General features: G+C 32.9%; 1 protein-coding gene across 1 annotated transcript; it reads right to left on the bottom strand.

Annotated features, from left to right (window-relative positions):
* Window positions 1-3,042: 3,042 nt before the first annotated feature.
* LOC139889137 (uncharacterized) lies at window positions 3,043-4,188 on the bottom strand. The gene is made up of 2 exons (XM_071872103.1): window positions 4,066-4,188; window positions 3,043-3,978 (listed from the first exon to the last, which is right to left on the bottom strand). Exons 1-2 carry the CDS (start codon window positions 4,186-4,188, stop codon window positions 3,043-3,045), a joined length of 1,059 nt encoding a protein of 352 aa, XP_071728204.1.
* Window positions 4,189-14,769: the final 10,581 nt, after the last annotated feature.

The following is a 14,769-nucleotide window of genomic DNA, read 5'->3' on the forward strand; positions in this document are numbered from 1 at the left end:
TCACTAGAACATAGTTTAGTTAATTCTAAACTTGTTCGCAAACAAAAGTTAATCCTTCTAACTTGACTTTTAAAATCAACTAAACACATGTTCTATATCTTTATGATATGCTAACTTAATGATTTAAAACCCGGAAACACGATGAACACCATAAAATCGGATATACGCCGTCGTAGTGAAACCGGGGGCTGTTTTGGTTTGGATAATTAAAAACTATGATAAACTTTGATTTAAAAGTTGTTCTTCTGGGAAAATGATTTTTCTTATGAACATGAAACTATATCCAAAAATCATGGTTAAACTCAAAGTGAAAGTATGTTTTCCAAAATGGTCATCTAGACGTCGTTCTTTCGACTGAAATGACTACCTTTACAAAAATGACTTGTAACCTATAATTCCGTCTATAAACTTATACTTTTTCTGTATAGATTCATAAAGTTAAATTCAATATGAAACCATAGCAATTTGATTCACTCAAAACGAATTTAAAATGAAGAAGTTATGGGTAAAACAAGATTGGTTATTTTTGCTTGTTGTAGCTACGTGAAAATTGGTAACAAATCTATATTAATCATATCCTAGCTAACTTATATTGTATTATACATGTATTCTAATATATTATGTAATCTTGGGATACCATAGACACGTATGCAAATGTGTTGACATATCATATCGACCCATATATATATTATTTGGAACAACCATAGACACTCTATATATGCAGTAATGTTGGAGTTAGCTATACAGGGTTGAGGTTGATTCCAAAAATATATATAGTTTGAGTTGTGATCTAGCCTGAGACTTTTATACACTGGGTCGTGGATTGATTCAAGATAATATATATCGATTTATTTTTGTACATCTAATTATGGACAACTAGTTGTAGGTTACTAACAAGGACAGCTGACTTAATAAACTTAAAACAGTAAAACATATTAAAAATGTTGTAAATATATTTTGAACATACTTTGATATATATGTACATATTTATTATAGGTTCGTGAATCGACCAGTGGCCAAGTCTTACTTTTCGACGAAGTAAAAATCTGTGAAAGTGAGTTATAGTCCCACTTTTAAAATCTAATATTTTTGGGATGAGAATACATGCAGGTTTTATAAATGATTTACAAAATAGACACAAGTACGTGAAACTACATTCTATGGTTGAATTATCGAAATCGAATATGCCCCTTTTTATTAAGTCTGGCAATCTAAGAATTAGGGAACAGACACCCTAATTGACGCGAATCCTAAAGATAGATCTAATGGGCCTAACAAACCCCATCCAAAGTACCGGATGCTTTAGTATTCCGAAATTTATATCATATCTGAAGGGTGTCCAGGAATGATGGGGATATTCTTATTTATGCATCTTGTTAATGTCGGTTACCAGGTGTTCACCATATGAATGATTTTTATCTCTATGTATGGGATGTATATTGAAATATGAAATCTTGTGATCTATTATTATGATTTGATAATATATAGGTTAAACCTATAACTCACCAACATTTTTGTTGACATTTTAAGCATGTTTATTCTCAGGTGATTATTAAGAGCTTTCACTGTTGCATACTAAAATAAGGACAAGATTTGGAGTCCATGCTTGTATGATATTATGTAAAAACTGCATTCAAGAAACTTATTTTTGATGTAATATATTCTTATTCTAAACCATTATGTAATGGTCGTGTGTAACGGTATATTTTAGATTATCATTATTTGATAATCTACGTAATTCTTTTAAACCTTTATCGATAAAATAAAGGTTATGGTTGTTTTAAAAATGAATGCAGTCTTTGAAAAACGTGTCATATAGAGGTCAAAACCTCGCGACGAAATCAATTAATATGGAATGTTTATAATCAATATGAACGGGACATTTCACGTCACGCTACGAGTAATAATGGTGCGAGGAGGTGGTGGCAGGTTTACGGTAGTAGGTTGGACCGAAGGTGGCGAAGAAGGAGGCGTGGGAGAGATATTGTGTAAGACAGAAGGTGATGAAGAAGAATTATTTGGAGAAGTATCGGCTACTGTATGTAGTGGACTGGAAGTGGAGAAGTCAGTAGGTGATGAGGAACTAGATGTTGGGCTAGTGGTTGTGCAAGGTGTTGGTGGATCAATGTTAGGGCTTGGAGTAGAATTAGTGGGTTATGATGGGGATTGCGTAATTAGGCTTGCGGATGTAGGAGTGTACGGAGTTGATTTGTGACTATTGGACATTAGTGATGGATTTGTGAAGTATGGGTGGATAGAATCAGTAAGTAGGTGGTAATTAGAAGATGATGAATGCGTATGTTTTGCGAATGGAAATTGCATCTCATCAAAAATAACATTGAGAGAGATGATGAATTTTTTAGAGGATAGATCATAGCATTTATAACCGCGATGGTTGGGTGGGTATCCTAGGAAAACACATTGAATGGAGTGGGCTTGAAGTTTATTGATGGTGTAAGACGGAAGTAACGGATAACAAAGGTGACCAAATGTTCGTAAATGAGAGTAGAAGGGTATACGATGGTATAGACTTTGAGTGGGAGAGTTGAAGTTTAACGTTTTGGTAGGTAATATATTAAGTAAGTAAGTGGCCATTTGTAGAGCATGAGGCCAAAATGATAGAGGAATGAATGCATAAGAAAGAATAGTTTGCATTATATTGTTGATGGCATGTATTTTCCTTTCGGATTTTCCGTTTTGAGGTGAGGAGTAGGGACAAGAGAAGCGAAATTGCATGCCATGTTGTTCGCAAAATTGGTGAAAGTTTTTGTTGTTGTATTCAGTCCCGTAATCACATTGAAATGATTTTATAGGTTTTTCAAATTGAGTTTGAATGTAGTTGTTAAATTTTAGAAAGGTGGGATAGACATCAGACTTGTTAATTAGAGGATATGTCCACAAAAAAATGGTGTGATTACCTAAGAAAAGTATATAATAATAATGGCCGTTTGTGCTAGGGACCGGAGATGTCCATAAATCACAATGTATAATATCAAAAGGTAATAAAGATGTAGAATTAGATGAAACAAAAGGTAACTTTATTTATTTTCCAAAGACGTAAGACTGAAAAACAGAATGTAACAATTGTTTATTACAAGAAATAAATTGTTTGTTACTAAGAGAACGTAAGACTTCATTGCCTGGATGACCAAGGAGGTGATGCCATATGTTGGAAGATAAAGCAGTAAATGTAGATGGTGGAGACAGGTGGTATAGCAGCGAGTTGGGCCTGACCCAATTAGAAGAGGGATATGGGCAAGGTGGAGTGGCCCAAGGAGATGCAGCAGCAACGGCCCAATTAGGTGGGGAATAAGCCCAATTTGGGGGGTTATTCCACTGGTTGGCGTACACATTTGGGGAAAAATTCATTCCCCTTCCACGATTGCTCTGACCTCTATAGTTGTTCGATCCCATTCCTCTGCCACGATTAGAGTTGTATCGAAATTGAGGATGATTGGTCCGATTAGTATCAGATGTCTGAGAAGAATCGGTCATGGTGGAATCGGGTAATTTGGCGGTTGTGGCGATGAGTGCCGAATCAGTGGTGGAAGAGATATGAGAAACTTGCTTCTGTTTACGAGTCTCTTCTAGAATCAATTTGGACCTTGCTTCATAGAATGAAGGTAATTTGCTCTTTTGAGTGATATAAGTACCAACAGTGTCAAAGTTATCGTTGAGTCCGACAACCAATTGTAACACCATACGGTCGTCGGTGACTTTAACACCAACGTTGCGAAGCTGATCGACAAGAACTTTGATTTGTTGACAATAGGCTGCACAATTGGAAAAGTCATCAAGGCGAATTTTTGAAAATTGGCGTTGGAGGTAAAGTGCACGTATATTTTTATTGTCTTGAAATATGTTTTCCAATTGAATCCACACATTGGCGGCAGTGGATTCGTCCTCTAGTATATTTTCGAGTGGAGCAATAGAGATAGTACCATAGATCCATTGAAGGACTATAGCATCTAAACGAGACTAGAGAGCAGCTTTGGTAGGATCAGTGTTAACGGTGGTGTCGGATGAGAAAGCTTCATCAGCAGTAGGTATGATTTGATCAAGAACATTGTAATGAGTTTTGAATAGTTGAGCCCATGAACTGTACTGTGCGTTATCGATATTAAGGGTGATTGGTATCATGTTTTTGATGTTTGTGACAGAGAGTGCAGGATGAAATTTGTCAGCCATTTGATTTGGATTGGTGGTTGAAGAAAGAAGAAGATTATGAAAAGAAGAATACGGCTGCTAGGATGAATTAGAGAGGAAGAGTTGAGAGTCCTGATACCATGATAGTAGGAAATAATTTCATTGATGATTTGCACAATGTTTACAGCTGTATATGTATACACGAGTATTACAACTAACTTCCTACAATTCTGGACATCATATCTTTTCTATAATTGACTTGGTATCTTTCCTATACATAATACAACTCAATAATGATAATATCTTTACTATAATTGAACATATGATAATATCGGCTAATAAGTACTTTACGAGACAAAAGAGTGTCGTGGCTTCTTAACATTCAAGTCATTAGTTTTATAAGTGTATTTATAAACATTATGATATGTATGCATTTAATCAGAATGAGAAATGCATACAGTTGTAAGAAGCTATAGTTTAATTTGTATGAACCACTAACTACTAACTATGTGCTAACTACCATTAATGTCCTAATCAACATTATATTCCATTTCCCCCTCAAGTTGACAAACCCAACTTGAAACTCGGAACTGGGTGTTGAAGATGACCCAATGCCTTAGTCATTAAGTCTGCAAGATGTAAATAGAAGGGATAAATGATGTTTGAAAGAAATCATCTTGAACTTTATCTCGTGTAAAATGACAATTAATATCCAGATGTTTGGTACGATCATGATAACAAAGATTTGCAGCAACCTAGTGAGCGGCCTTGTTATCACAGAATAATGTCAATAGATGTTTAACAAGATTATTATATCTCAAAAAAGATATGTAGGTCATATAACTTCACAAGTAGAGCAGCCATGCTATGATATTCTGTTGTTGTTATGATATTGAAACTGCATGTTATTTTTTAGTTTTTCATGAAACAAAAAAATGAAAAAGCAATATGCAATATCCAATCAATGATCTTCAAGTCATAACACAAGAAGCCCAATCTTCATCACGAAATCCATTAACTTGTAGATTTTGACTGAACAAAATAGACCTATGAATGCAGTACCTTTGAGATATTTTAATAAGTGTATTGCTGCTTGTAAATGTGGTTCTTTTTGGTTGGATACAAATTGACTCAGGTGTTGTACTGCATAAGAAATATCTGGACGAGTCATGATAAGTTATAACGATCCACCAATTTATCTTTTGCATGACTCTGGATTTGAAAATGCTACACATGTGTTAAGGGCTAACCTTCAATGTTGTGATAATGGGAATTTAAATAGCTTAGCTATAGTAAGTACTGCATCCTTTAGCAATTCAAGAATATGCTTTTTGGATTTAGATTAGTGCCAGTGGAAGTGGTGCATAACTCAACTTCCAAAAAGTATTTAGCCGAACCAAGATCCTCGATAGTAAATATATGATCATGAACAGACATTGTGGCTTTTATTTGCTCACCACAATTTCTTGTTAACAATAAATCATTAACATACACTAATGTAGCAGTAATAGTGTTCTAGTATCCTTGACATTCAAAGAATAGTCATGTATAGATTGAATATAAACCAAAGAGAGCAAAAAATCTGTAAGTTATACATTCCATTGCCTAGATGCTTACGTTAATCTATATAGCCAAAAAGGTCTTCTTCAATGTAACCATGCAAGAAGACATTATTAATGCCTAACTAATATAACGACCAACCTTTAACTGTTGTAAAGCCAACAAGAACTGTTGCTAATTTTGCAACTGGAGTAAATGTATGTTTATAAGCTTCACATTCCTTTTAATTAAAACCTCTTATTCCTAACCTTGCCTTTAATCTTTCAACTTTTACATCTGCTGTATGCTTAGCTTTGTGAATCTATTTGGATAAAATAGATTTAAAACCAGGTAGTATGGTAACAAGTTCCAAAGTTTTATTCTTTTCCAAATCTTCTATTTCCTTATTCATGGTTACATCCCAATTAACATCTTTACTGGCTTGTGCTTATATAGTAGGGTTAACAATAGCGTGCAAAACCATTTGCTAAAAAGTAGACATAATCCTTTGACATATATGGAAAATCATGCTCATTAAATTATGGACTCATAGGGGATGACACATTAATTTGAACATTAGAAACACTTGCTTTATATATAACAAATTATTTAAACCAAGTAGGAGTATGTAATATCTAGTTCGAATTTAAGGATGATTAAAATATGAGTCTTCAGTATTTTGGTGAAAAGAAGGTCGAAAATTGTAAGAGAAATAACCATAGGTTAAAGGTTTTGTTGAATGGGTTGCGCATCAACATCGGAATAATAAGAACAATGAGAAGGAAATTGAGTAGATGATACAGTAGAAAAAGATGACTTTTTAAAAGGAAAAATATTACTCCTTATTTAAAAATATGACATCCTTACTGCGAAACACCTTTTTGGTATCTAAATTGTAGAGTTTACGTTTTTTTTTTTATTGAATGTATACCCATTGAAACACATTTAGTTGGTTTATGTGCAAATTTTCCAAACTGAGGTTTAGTTATTACATCGTAACATAAGTAACCAATTGTTATTAAATGATCATAGTTAGGAGGTTTTCATATAGAACTTCAAAATTCAATTTCCAAGACAAGTTAGGCATAGGCATTTTGTTGATCAGTTAGGTAGCAGCTAAGCATCAATAAGATTGGCATGAAGTTTTAATGTTACTGTTAAACAGATGCTTGTATTTTCTTTCAACAACCCCGTTTTGTTGAGGTTACTAAAATGTAGATTTTTGATTAAGTATACCTTGAGTTTTTATAGAAGCATTATAGTCTTTGTTAACAATTTTGATACCATTGTCAATTCCGATGAATTTGGGTTTAGACTAGAAATGGTTAAGCAGGTATGAAGCAAAGAAGTGTAAGGTATTAGAAAATTGAGATTTATTATGTACCAGATATTTCCATGTTGATCTTGTGTGATTATCCACAATGATCAAAATCTAGTTTGCACTATTTCAAAGTAGGTGTCTTGTAAAGACCCCAACGATCAACAAGTATTAATCCAAAAGGTTTAAGAGAGATAATTATACTTATGGTAAATTGTAAGCTGTGATGTTTAGCCAACACACATGTTTCACAGAAAAACCGTAAATTAGAATCATGATTACTAGCAGAAATATGTTGCATTTTAGTCAAAAGAGTATGACCGAGTCTAGTATGAAATAAATCCATATCTACATTATTGGTTGAAAATTCCAAGCTCTTTTTTAAAAAACCTCGCGATCGCGAGAATATTTTCGCAATCGCAAGATTTTTGTGCATCAATTAGTTTCAAACCTAACTTGACCTCGCAATTGCAAGAATAATTTCGCAATATCGAAACTGATGCTGACATAAATTCAAACCAACCCATTTTGATACTTTTTAAATAACACAAAATTAGACTTCGAACATCCAAAAACACTAGTATTGCTTCTGATAGGTCGGATCATGATTAAATAATGAAGAAGCAAGAGTAAGAATGAGATTCAGACAGAAAGCAACAAATTCAGACAAAGAGTAATTCTGACGAAAATGTATTACACAGCTTCTTAAACTCACTACAATACAATGGCTATCTATTTAAGACTACTTAGGTTCTATATATAGCCCTCCTCTATTGAACCTTCTATTAAAGCATTATTCACTTTAACACTATACAACTTTGGGGTCCTAACAATCTCCCCCTTAGAGTTAAACATGAATTTTGCAATGTAATTCTAAACAAACATATACGGGAACTTTGTTCCTCTGAAATGAATTCTTAACTTGAATCATTTGAGCTTCTCATACCTTCTCACATTTCTTCTTGTGTTGATTCGGCTTCGAAGTCTCTTGATGAGTAATTGGACAATTTCAACATCTTCTGAAGAGTAGCACCCATTCTCCAAACTCATTTTCAAATATTTGAGAGAATATCCCAATGTTCTGTCGAAATATCTCTTGAATTCAGAATCTCTTATGAATATCTTTGTGTAGTTTGAATTGACGAAGACAAATCCATATGGATTGTCACTAACTTGAAGTAAGGACATATATCGCAATCCTTCAACCAGTTGATTTGGGGGTCTAATCCCAATTTTTGTATGTCCATATTTGAACCCCATCTTAAAGTAATGAACTGACATCCATCTCACTGAATCAAGGATAAACCTGTAAAATGCTTTCAATTCAATTGAATGAAAAGTTGTTGCATCATCCAAGTCATTTAAGTAGTTGTAGATGAAGATGATGTCGTTCATCTATAACTTGTCAAAATCTGCCTCTGAAAATTGATAATCCTCTTCATCCATTCTGGTCACTAAGAATATAGGCATATGAACTCCCTTTGATTAATCATCAAAATTTTGTTGATGCTTTTAATTTCATAGCTCCTTTGATCTTGAAGATTTTCTTCGTTCTTTATCTTGTTGGACTTTCGATTGGCTAGATAAGATCTTAGATATTCAGGCTTCTTATGGAATTTCCAGGCACTGTAACGACCCTACTTTTTCAGTTATCTTTTACTGTTAATTATTTAACTACCGTTAACTGTTATTCATGCCACGTCATTTCTATGACCTATATTATTATTTTTGTAATAATATATTAATTATTATGTGCTATGTGAATATTTATATTCATAATTTAAGTTATACGTTTCAACGTGTCGCAGATTTCTATTCGGTGAATCTTTTTGGTTTTCAAACCAACGGTCAAGCTTTTGGGATTTTTAAGTCCTAATTATTTTAAATATGATATTTTAATGTCATATGATTATATATAGTGTTTATATATTTTATTCGTCGCGTATTTGTTATCTCTCCGAAAAATCAATCGCGTAGTAGCGTTTTCGCATTTCGAGCTTCGATCGGGCGTTTGGGCTAAAAGAAATTACACATTTATCATTGTGGGCCATGTGGGGCCCACCCCATTCAGTTTTTGGCCGAAATACACCAAAGGAGGGGTGTATAGCATCATTTTTTCCTCATTTTTGTAATTACACTCTCATTAGCATTTTCCACCAAACCTAATATTTTATCTCAAGTTTTTCCTCCTCCCTCTCCTCCCTTTTGAGTCGTCGCCTACCACCACCACATTCATCATCATCTTTAACAATCAAGCAAGCAAATCAAAGGGCTTTCATCATTTCCGGATTCAACGCATCGTTCTCTACGCGTCTATACCTTTCACTTCTCGATTAGGATATAAACGCTAACCCTAGCTCTTTGATTTCTCATATATTTTACTGTATTTTGATGTTATATTGATAGTATGATGATTGTATGCTATTGTATTGTGATAGTATGCGTAGAAATGCTCGTTAATTCATGTTTTCGGTTTAATTAAATTGGGACAGCAGCTTGTTGGTTAAAATCAGTGAACTTAACTGTGATTTTTGATGAAATAAAGTATATAGATGAGTTCTACTCATTTAGTACATAATTTTAGGCTTTTGACTCACCTCTTTTCGAATTCCGGATCAAAAGTTATGATTAAAATGGTGTTTTGTTGGAATTAAAATGTGAAAACGAATTGTACCAGGTTTGGTCCGATTTTGTCACTACTTGTGGAGTCTTTATGGTGTACTAGTGTGTTAGGATTGATGATGGGATGAACTTTCATGTTCGGGTCATCTAAATCCGAGCCACGGATCACCAGTTATGACTAAAACGTGCTTTGGATCGGATTAAAGCTCCAAGTTATTTAATGGCTGATCATCACGACTTGGTTACTGTTCTTGGAGTGTTCTTGAGTGCACCAATGTTTCAGGTGGTTTGATTAGGCAGAGATATATATAAGGCTCGCCGAAAACCGACACCCGGGGCTCAAATTATGACCCGATGAACTTTTAATTAAAACTTATGGTTAATTATTAAAACTTAAGAAATAAATTATGATTTTCATTATTATTAAATTACTTATGATATAAAAAGTAATTATTATAATTTAAGACTTATGATATATATTTATTATATCATTTAATTATTACTTATGATTTAATTAACATTTTAATTAAACTTATGATTAATAATACCTTTATTATTAATGAAAAATACTTATGATAAGTATTAAACTTATATTATGAGATTATTATTAAAAGACTTATAATAAGGATTAATTAATTATTTAATTATTATAATACTTAGTTATTATTTAATTATAATTTAATTATTAAATACTTATGATTTAATAATTATAATTAGAAACTTATGATATGATTAATAATTCATTATTAATTAATAATACTTATGATATGATTTAAAATTTATTATTAATTAATGATACTTATATTATGACTAATATTTAATTAATTAATTAATTAAATACTTATGTTATATTAATTATATCATTTAAACTTATTTTAACTTTAATAATTCATTTTAATTTAATTAAACTTATGTTATGACATAATTATACATATTTAACTTTAACTAACATTATAACTTATATTATTATTACAACTTACACTTTTAAAATTAATGTTGACTATGTTTGACCAAGGTTGACTTTTGAGTTGACTTTCTATTGACTTTGACTTTTAGTTGACTTTTGTTGACTTTCTAATTAAGGAAACTTTCCTAACTTAAAAAATTTCTAAAAATAGAAACTTTCTAAATATGGAAACTTTCTAAATTTGGAAACTTTCCAAAAATAGAAACTTTCCTAAAATAGAAACTTTCCTAAAATAGAAACTTTCCTAAAATAGAAACTTTCTAAAAATAGAAAGTGTGTGTCCGTACGCTGTTCCGATCAAACCGATGCATGTTGAGTATTGTTCTTTGTCTACTTGCAACATGTACAATAGCTATCATACTAAGACTTGACCTAAGTTAGTTATTTATATTGACCTGCTTTATTTATAGGGCGGTGTTGTGATCATTCTTGATCACTTTACTTCATTTACTGTTCGCTTATTTGTGTAGTTACTTCGTTTGCTATTAAGGTGAGTTATAGTCCCCTTTTTCTATTTAAATCTTTTGGGATGCGAATACATGCATTTTATTTTATATTGTGGACTCAAGTGGAGGTTGGTTTAAATTATTCATTGTGAGTTGAACAAAGATATTCTCTAGTCTGGTAACTGTAATCACTGGTTTCTACTGGTGAACGCGAATCCTACGGATATATCTATCGGGTTTGACAACTCCATTTCGAGCTAGTGGCGCTAGCAATTTATAATCGGAATGTTTAGTACTTCGTATTTAGTTGAAGATACACTTGTTCGGTGTATATTATTTATTGTGTTTGGCAAGGGTAAATAAATGGTTAAGTGGTTACCAGGTGGCTCACGAAAAATGGAATAATGTTTTTATATGTTTTCTAGCATATAATTTTGTGGTCTAAAAAGGAGTTTTTATGTTTTAAAACATAAATTTTTATGGTTTAAATTAAATATTGTTTGCAATATTAAACCTATAATTCACTCAACATTTTTATTGACAGTTAATCGCATGTTTTATTCTCAAGTTCATGATTGATTGCTTCCGCTGTGCTTAGAGAGTCTGCATATTTATGATGGCAGCTTTTGTTAAACATTAACTTGCATTCTGTTTTGATACATTTAATAGTGGATGTAGTTGACTTTGTTTTGGTCAACTTTTGGGTTAAGTAATAATGTATGGTTTTTCTAAACTTACATATCTTGGTAGGTTTCCTTTATGGGAAATTATTTTTAAATAAAGAATGTAAGGTTATTTATCAAATTCATATAGAGTTATGATCAAGCTGTGGGACCAAGATAACGATGGTCATCAAGTGTACTTTGACGGGTCTTTAAAGGCACCGAGTACACACATTGATGGTGCCAAGATTAGATCAATTTCACTAAAAATCTTGTAAGCTTGTTCTTCAACAAATCGTGATCGTAGAATCAATTATTCTTCATCATTTTCAATTTGATAATCAGCCCCTCTGATAAGTATACCCTCCAAAGTTTGGAATGAAACATCGGGATTCAGAGGCGTTGAAGAATCTTCTTTGCCATTTAAGAAAATTTCTTTTTCAAATTGAAGACAGAACTCTACTGTCGGATTCTGAATGTTGATAAATTGAAGCTATGAAAACTCATTTACTACACTCTTTTCCTTTAGAATTTCTTCAATGTCCTCAAAGTTTTCAATTATCCAGGGTACCGATATATCCTCTTATTATTGTTGGTGTTGATCATCTTATAATGTATGTTCATCTTAATCATCTTTATGATCTGCATCCATTATCCTTAACATCTCTAAGTCACCTTCTTTCTTAGGAATCACCTCATCTATAAAGCAATCAATATTATCATGTTTGATATCCTCAATCTCTTCACTTTCAGAACTATGAGAGATATCAACCACATTATCATTTCTCCTTTGTTGACTTGTTGAACCATGTTCATATGATGATCGTGTATAATAAGCACCTGACCCATAACCATATTTGTTCTCCCCCTCATGAAGATCGTCGGGATCGAAATCATCATGGTCTGGCATGTGGATTGGTCCAGGTGACTTGCATGGAGAATTTGGAAAAATTACCCTTGCTCGTTCAGTATAAAGTAGCATTCTCTCATGAATTTCATCAAGATCGGGACGTCTGTTAAATTCAGCATGGTATAACGCCTCCAACTCATCAAAAGAGAGTTAAAAACCATATGTTCATATTGTGCGAGAAGGTGACTGAAGTGGTGAAACAATAGTATAACCAGGTGAAGGTAGAAGAATAGCTAATAGTGGAACTGCTGCTGATGTTGTCAGTGATGTCGGTGAAAGTGTTTGCCTTACCTTGAGGGCATGCGAGGGATTTGTGGGAATTTGTACGTATGTAGTTTAATACTTACTACTAGTCAGATTTACCCCTTCTGATGGAGATTGACTAACAACCATAGTTGTAGCCGGTGAGGACCTTTTCAGGTCATTTACCTCCATGATATATGTCTCGTGGGACTCTGAAAAAAGAGAAGAACTACTTGTCGTTGTATTTCTCACGGAAGCTTTTAAATTACCGACTCCTGAAGTCATTAATGTATCATGAGGTAATACATCTCTTCCAGGTACAAACTTAACACCTTGATCATGAGTTTCAAGATCAAAATGAGAAGTGGTTTGGTCCAATGGATCAATTGCTTGGTCCAAAGGATTAGTCTCCCTGAAGTATGATAAATTTCCCGTAGGAATCTCGTATTTCCATTTCGTAGAGCACGGCAGATCTCCCTCATAGAGATAAGTTGGACCTCTAGGCCTTGTTTGATGTTAAGGCTCTACAACATTTCTTGGACGAAGTATATCAAGAGGACTTCGATACAATGCACAGGGTGCCTTTTCAAGGTTTTTCGGCTCCCCTTCGGTCGTTCTGGACTTCAATAACTGAGTTTCCTTAATCGATTGAGTCAGTGAAGACTTTACTTCTTTAGAAGACTTTACTTCCATCGATGATGTAAAAACATCATTCCTGGTAGGATTTATTCTTAAATCATGTTTAAATTGGATGGGCTTATTGGCCTTTTTACCAACCTTGCATTTAGCTCTCTTGCCTACCGAGACTTGCATCTCATATAGTGTAGGGCTTACTATTATCATTGGAACTGATACAGAGATTGTGAGGGTGTCCTAGAAGGCTATAAGTCCTGATCCGTACCAGTAATAGTTTCGGCTAGGTTTTGAATGATAGCAGTCGAAGTCCTAGACCTAGTTTGTCGAGATAGTAGAGTTTGAATCATCTCATCAGGTTTGTATCACATCTTATTCTTTGATGGTTCAGGAGATGACTCTGTTGTTGATGTGTCGTTGTCACTAGTCTAAGTGGTTTACAAGGTAGGTATAACATGTGTTGGACTAGGCTCACTTGTAGTGACCCGAACTTTTCCATGTTTATATATATATTAAATGAAATTGTTATTCACATGATTAAGTGTTTCCAATATGTTAAGCAATCAAACTTGTTAAGACTTGATTAATTGAAATAGGTTTCATATAGACAATTGACCACCCAAGTTGACGGTGATTCACGAACGTTAAAACATGTAAAAACTATACGATGACATATATATGGTTATATATATAGTTAACATGATTTTATTATAAGTATGTATCTCATTAGGTATTTTAACATTGAGTTATATACATAAAAATGAGACTATTAATTTAAGAAACTCGAAAACGATATATATAACGATTATCGTTATAACAACGTCTTACTAGGTACATGTGAATCATATTAAGATATTGATACACTTGGTTAATTATGTTAAATGATAAGTAAATATATTATTAAGTGTATTAACAATGAAATACATATGTAAAAATAAGACTACTAACTTAATGATTTCGAAACGAGACATATATGTAACGATTATCGTTGTAACGACATTTAACTGTATATATATCATATTAAGATATATTATATATCATAATATCATGATAATATAACAATTTAACATCTCATTTGTTATAATAAACAATGGGTTAACAACATTCAACAAGATCATTAACCTAAAGGTTTCAAAACAACATTTACATGTAACGACTAACGATGACTTAACGACTCAGTTAAAATGTATATACATGTAGTGTTTTAATATGTATTCATACACTTTTGAAAGACTTCAATACACTTATCAAAATACTTCTACTTAACAAAAATGCTTACAATT

The sequence above is a fragment of the Rutidosis leptorrhynchoides genome, chromosome 2 (genome assembly GCF_046630445.1).
Source record: "Rutidosis leptorrhynchoides isolate AG116_Rl617_1_P2 chromosome 2, CSIRO_AGI_Rlap_v1, whole genome shotgun sequence".
Taxonomy (NCBI): Eukaryota; Viridiplantae; Streptophyta; class Magnoliopsida; order Asterales; family Asteraceae; genus Rutidosis; species Rutidosis leptorrhynchoides.